The sequence below is a fragment of the Montipora capricornis genome, chromosome 10 (assembly GCF_036669925.1).
Source record: "Montipora capricornis isolate CH-2021 chromosome 10, ASM3666992v2, whole genome shotgun sequence".
NCBI classification, from domain to species: Eukaryota; Metazoa; Cnidaria; class Anthozoa; order Scleractinia; family Acroporidae; genus Montipora; species Montipora capricornis.
The window spans coordinates 67,653,838-67,660,602 of NC_090892.1; the positions used below are offsets into that span (position 1 = coordinate 67,653,838).

Consider the following 6,765-nt stretch of genomic DNA (forward strand, 5'->3'; position numbering starts at 1 on the left):
GTCGATTGAAAAACGTCCTTCAATTCCAAAGGCATTGAAAGTGCCTAATTGAAAAATAAACTGATTTTCGGTTCTTCGTGTTTCCTTGGTGTAGGGGAAGACCACAGCTGTCATATTATGGGTGGGGCGGTTTGAAGGGTTGAAATGGCGCGCAATTTGTTTTGATTCATATGCATTTTGTCAATTTTTATCAATATTGCGAAGGTGCTAACTAGTTTTAAAAAGTGAACGTTTGAAAGAAACACCATGCAGTGTCCTGTGACACCGGTTGAATATTCCTATTTGTTTCGATACGTTTCATTCCCTACTGATATAAGGAGACTTTCGCGAGCTATAAGATATTTCAGTGATAACCACTTTCAATTCGTAACTTCAATATTTGATCTAGAACGAAATTGATGATTGCGAGGAAATTGGCACTAATTCATGATTGGGACATCAGCATCTTGATAAACTACGTTGAAAGCCCTTTTCTGCCAAAAGCCACGTACATTCACTTGGGAGCCTTCGTCGGAACTAAAATGCTGTTTTTCATACCCTTTACTGTTTGTGCTTTCTTGGCGCTGATCTTAACCGCTGCAAATGGGGGAAATACTACTCCTCTGTCCATTCCACGTCCATGTAAACTGGATGGCGTGTGCGTAGCTCTGGAAACACTTTCGAGAGGTCAGGAACGCTTAGAGAAGACAATGAAATCCTGTACTGAAAGTAAGAAAATGGTCGAATTCATCATATTGGTCTCTTACAAACCCAAAAACTCCTTGTCCCAAGAAAAATCCATTCCTCTCACACAAACACTATAATTGATAAATGACTTGCTGAGTTTCTGTTACTTGTACATATTGCGACAAACATTCTGTTGAAATGTGATGCAAAGCCATCATACATTGTCTTCCACTGAATGCAGAACTAGATATCCTTTTTCAATACGGAAAGGAAAAAGAGGAATTGCCAGACAGATAAGATTTTTTGTTAATTCAATTAGTAGTATTTAAAAGAAAATTAATTAAAGAATCTTATGAAGATTAAACTGTAACAACTTGAAGACAATTTGTTATCAAGGAAAGGTTACGTTTAATATACAAACGTTGGCCGTGTAGCACTTATATTTTAAACAGAGTTAACTGAATAGAGTGTAATGTGAAGTGCTATATTTCTATCCCATATGAACCATCTGAGCGTTAGCCCTACTGATGGAAATGGGCCCACACAAGGACAAAGAAAAACTCTGACCAGGGTGGGAAATGATATGATTCCCACCCTGGTCAGAGTTTTTCTCTGTCCTTGTGTGGGCCCATTTCCATCAGTAGGGCTAACGCTCACATGGTTCATATGGGATAGAAATATAACACTTCACATTACACTCTATTGAGTTAAATTTGTTATCAATGCGTGTCAGTTTATGTCATGACATGCATTTGATACTATTACTCAAGCTAAACAATTTTGAAAAAGAGTCTTCTGTAACTTCGCTTAATGGTTTTCAGTGTGTTTTAGCTCTATCATGATTGTCAAATAATGTGATTGTGTAATGAGGCATTTCCACATTTAAGCAACATTTAATATTAATGAGGCATTTCCACATTTAAGCAACATTTAATATATTTCTCTGCAAACAAGCATTTGCAAATACCTGATCTAATTAAAACAAGTTATTCGCAATTGAAAGCTTTCTCTTGATTGATTTGCTTGTATAGTACTACGCCGCGAGTGTGATAAGTTTATACGTCTTAGCCAATCAGAATCTGAAAATAAATTGTAATCGAATTTTCCCGCGATAAGGGCGTCTCAAACATTTATTTCTTTGAGTTCTCATTGGTTCAGTGGATTGTGATTGGTCAGAGTAGTTGCTTTGGTTTTTTTGACCTTCAAATGAATCTTTAAATCACCTGAGTAAACATGTAGACATTTAAAGTGTGTCAAGCTTAATGGGTTGAAAGTAGCATCTTATCAAATATAATGTGCACATTAACCCATTTTTATTTATTTTACTTGGAATGAGTACTTATTAAAAAAAAAGGAAGACAAACAATCTAAAAGCTTTAAGTTAAGAAGCTGTATGTATATAAAACCACCAATTAAACCAAAGAAAAACCATACGGCCTGAGGACTGAAAATGGGTTATCCAAAGAACTATTAGAAACAATTTATTAATTAACAAGGGCATCTGTACAAGTGAGTGTTTGCAATCATTTTTATATAATGCTCAATTCTTAATTGTAAATATACTCTGAGAACACTTTGTCAGGCAAATCTCAAACCACTGCTGCATTTGAGAGCCCTTCTTAATTAAAAAAAATATTCTTAACTACAATTTTTTTTTACCTTTTCTTGACGCAAATATTTCAGGGGCGGATCTAGGGGAAGGGTGGGGCCTTATATTCAATTCAAATTAACGGCTTCCGCAAAGAAAAAAGTATATAAATATACTGTCATGAACATGAAGCACAAAGTCCAATTTATGAAGATAATTTTAAAGTGAGAAAATACATTTGTTGCTTTATACGAATCATCATCGTTATAAGAAACAAATGTACTTCTCTAACATCTTCGTTTGCTGATCAGGAGATCACCATGAACAAAGTATCACGGATCGGCGAGTAGGTTTTCTGGGCTGAGCATTCTTCACCTTTTGGTTGAGTTTGTTTATTTTCTACTTTACCCCAGTACCAAGAGATTTTCTTTCCGGCAATGTGGGAATCCATCGCCGAAAAATAGAAAAATTTGTTTGTGGGAGGCATAGTTAGTGCACTCGACTCCAGAGCGAGTGGTCCGGGTTCGAGCCCTGGCCGGAGGACATTATGTTGTGTTCTTGGGCAAGACACTTTACTCGCACGGTGCCTCTCTCCACCCAGGTGTATAAATGGGCAACGGCGAATTTAATGCTGGGGGTAGCTCTGCGATGGACTGTCATCCCATCCAGGGGGGAGTAGTCGCTTTATGCCATAGAAACCGGCGATAAGCCTCGGCGTATTGGGTCACTTGGCTCGTAAAAAGAGTTTATGTTTCATTTAACGGCGCTATTGTAACTTAACGTTGTTCCTCTTCTACTTTAGATGACAGCGAATTTTCACTGACTGCAGTGGTACAATGCACAAGCCTGGTAAAGTCCCCACCTCCAAGCCAATATTACAAAATGGCTGCTCTGGACCTTAATAGTGGTATTTTATGTCGCGTACTGAGCCAGGCCATTGATGCATCACAGGCATACAGTGTGTCAGCAGAGATTCTAAACCAGGCAGGATGGATAGGGGTAAACAGTGGACACCCGGGATTGCTTTTCAACGTGGTTGATGAAAACAACTTCGACTTTGTTTACTTAAGGTAAAGCTCATAACCATGCATAATTGATACCTTACTTTCGGGCTAGGTCTACAGGGGTTTCAATAACTTTTGCAGTAGATGACTGGGGTAATCAATGTAGGCGGCGGTCAATCTTATCTTTTACAAGGGTTTGAGTGAAAATCAAGGCAGAATAGCCGGCGGTGAGAGGCAAATTTCTGACAAACAGACGGTGGTATACCGCCGGTGACCGGCTTCTAATGAAACCTCTGGGTCTATGTCTTTTTAGTAAATTTTCAGCCCTGACTATTGCATTTCTAGCTTTTTAATTGGCTAAAAAACTCCGACTATGAGCCAATAGTCGAAGTTTTACGTTATATGGAAAATAGTGCGCCAAGACGCTCTTTCCGGACGCTTTGTAAAATTGTGGAAATAAAAATCGGTAGCAAAACCCGGTTTGAGAATTTACTAAAACAATTATTCCATTCGCCCTTGTCGGATATGAAGTAATTATAACCAACTCGCGCTACGCACTCGTTGGTTATTTTATCACTTCATATCCAAATCGGGCTCATGGAATAATCGTTATATATCGAGGGTAGCACTAAAAAGCTAACTCTAATAACTTTGAACTTGTGGCCCTGAAATCTACCAGCTACCAATACAATAATTTGCAATAAATTGCAATAAATCACAACATTGGTCGTAAAGAGAACAAGAATAATAACGCGTAAGGTCTATCCACCGTTAACTTAAAAACGTTTTCTTTTAAAATTGCAATTATAGGCCCCACAGTACAAATGGCTGCTATCAGACAGGCTACATGTCCGGTGGAAAGTTGAACTTTGTGGTGTCCAAAGCCTGTCCCAACGGTCCCCCGAAGGGCGGAGTGTGGTTCCCATTTTCAGTCACGGTCAACGGCCAAACCGCCCGGGCTTATCGCAGTGGGGTCCTGGTGGCGACATTCAAGCCCCATTTCACTTTGAGGTCACGAGGAGGCGTGCTCATTTTCCATGGTTACAAAAACGTGATTCTCTTCAGGAAGTTCCAAACTGCCCGTAAAGTTTCCTTTAGCAAAAGATGCAAGGAGGTAAAGTCCGCTTTAGTTGAAATTATTTCATTTTAAAATGAACTGAAGACTGAAAAGACTGGTTCCCAATGAGAAGATGAATTATACAGATCCAGGAGCCCGTGAACGGCCAAAACAAATTAAGTTTTACATCCCCTATAACACGCCCTCTTAACTGTTATACCGCCAATTCTTTTAATATGTAACTCCTTTTTTGTCTTTTCATAAGTACCAGCCAATTTTGGCTTTCTTTTGCTTGTTTGTATCTATTCGCATTAGCCCATCTTCTCTCTTCAGCTGAAACTTCAGACGATTTATTTTCCCGGTAATGTGGGAAAGAAAAATGCCTCATTAGATTCATACAAAGCAACATTTCAAATGAAGCAGTTAAGGTAGAGTAAGGTTGATTAAGGGACGCATCTGAAGAGGGCATCATGTAGGATATTCAGTTCTTGATCTGTTTACAAAAACATTTGCTCGAGCTGCACGGGTTAATATTTTTAGGTCAGGTACAGCAAAGAAAATCAAGAAGATTAATTCCATTGACTAAAACGACGGGAAATGGTTTTTAACAATAATTTACAATGATTATAATTATTTACACACCTCTGAGGCAGTTTCTTCAGAGATTCAGCCAGCTTTTGTTAATTTAGTATAATATTTGATTAAGTGTTTCTTATTTTTGTTCCGTTTACTCGCCATGAAAAGGCCGACCATCAGAGAGTATTTTTCAGGTGGTTGAGTTTCCTGGTTATGTCAAAGTGGATGCTGGCAATGGAAATTGGCCACGAGATGCCTTCTGTCAAGTGGCGATTGGAAGCGATGGTAGAAGCACGAGTTACGAGATTACAGCTGACCTTTACAACTTCATAGGACGTAACAGTGTCAACGTCGGACACCCGGGACTGTTTTTTAATGCAGAAGATGAGGATAACTATGATTTTGTCTACTTCAGGTTTAAAAAGGAGTCTTTGTTCAGTTCGCACAATCGACTTTTAGTAGACACCTACTAATGTAGGATTTCTGCCATCTGAATGGCTAAACTACTAACGCACTTGACAACTCGATAACGATTACCGAAAAAGCTGGCATTTTGAAATGAAAGTTAAATGAACCTCAACATGATTTCATCTGTGGTAGTGGTTCAGCACTAAACCAATTCTTCTATGATTAAAATGTTCAATTCGGCGCTACGTCCATCCACTATTAAATAACCACTGAATAACAAGTAGAATCCATGTTTCTGTCAGCTCTGATTAGTAAAAGATCACTCACGACTCAAAAGAGCAAGCTCATCCTCACTCCACGCAAAGGCCTGGTCACTAACCCTGTTTCAGTGGAAATTTCATATTCAATACTGCAGCGACACTAACTTTCGTCAAAAATCACTTGTTAGTTGAAACAGATGCAGAGATTGGTCACTCTTTCATTCCCAAAGTGTTCCCAATTGAGGACTAAAATAGACTGGCGTTTGCCACCATTGGAACTGAAACGATTAATTTGTAGCATTTGTATAGGTAATCGCATGGGGCCGAGTAAAATTAAGGATTAATATCACGCGTGTTTTCAGAAGTTGCTGAAATTGCCCTCATCGCTGCGCGACTCGGGCAATTTCAGCAACTTCTGAAAACACAAGTGATATTAATCCTTAATTTTACGAGGACCCATTGCGATTACTTGTTAATAACATAGAGGGCAAAATTTTCTTAACACTGTTGAGGCACCTCGAAAAACAGACAGCTAAGCGTAGTTAAAACACTCGTTCGCTCGGAAGCAAAACAACTAACAAACAGACAAGCAAGTCAACTTGTTCTTTGCGTCCAAAACGAGTATAGATGATTGTTATTTACGTCCACTCGAGAGGAAAATACGAGTTTCATTCCTGAACAACAGTAACAACGATTAAACTAAATGTTAAGCTTCAATTTATTTTATTCACCTGTGCTGTAGAGGTTTTTACCACTTGCAAATACGCATTCGTAAACATAGCAAACGGTTTGTCCAAAGAAATCCACCAAATTTGAGCTACTTGTTCCTCCCGTCAATGGCAAATTGTTCTGTGACCCTTTTTGTTGAGCTGCAAGATGTCGTGGTAAACTGAAAGCCCTTGACGAAAGGAATCATTTTGTTTTTCAACCACACAATCCCGCTACGCCGGGCGCCATGTAAGTCGATCCAAGTTTTAAGCTTTTCATGAAAAAAATCTTTTGCCCTTCTTCTTGTCATTCGAAAATTCAAATTCCAGATCATCTTTTAAAGCTAGTTCTTAATCTTTATGCCTTTTTGACGAATGCAGCGCGAATTAAAAGACAAACTTCGATGAACTCGAAGTTGTTTTGCTCAAACAGAAGAAACCAACTGAATGTGGAAGAGGTACGTTCAGCCAATCAGGAGCGAGAATTTTTGGCGCTCGA

At 38.9% G+C, this 6,765-nt stretch overlaps 1 protein-coding gene across 3 annotated transcripts in view; it reads left to right on the plus strand.

The window, feature by feature from the left end:
• The first annotated feature begins 499 nt into the window (after window positions 1–499).
• LOC138019567 (uncharacterized skeletal organic matrix protein 7-like) overlaps window positions 500–6,765 on the plus strand; it is a 6,846-nt gene continuing 580 nt past the window's right edge. Inside the window, exons 1-4 of one of the 3 annotated variants that reach the window (XM_068866414.1) lie at window positions 500–708; window positions 3,057–3,324; window positions 4,069–4,372; window positions 5,086–5,306. In XM_068866414.1, coding sequence (XP_068722515.1) covers window positions 522–708; window positions 3,057–3,324; window positions 4,069–4,372; window positions 5,086–5,306 — 980 coding nt within the window. In that variant the 5' untranslated portion in view covers window positions 500–521. Of the gene's footprint in view, window positions 709–2,088; window positions 2,176–3,056; window positions 3,325–4,068; window positions 4,373–5,085; window positions 5,307–6,765 lie in introns of those variants that run through there. The other 2 variants (XM_068866415.1, XM_068866416.1) reach the window with 2 other exon arrangements.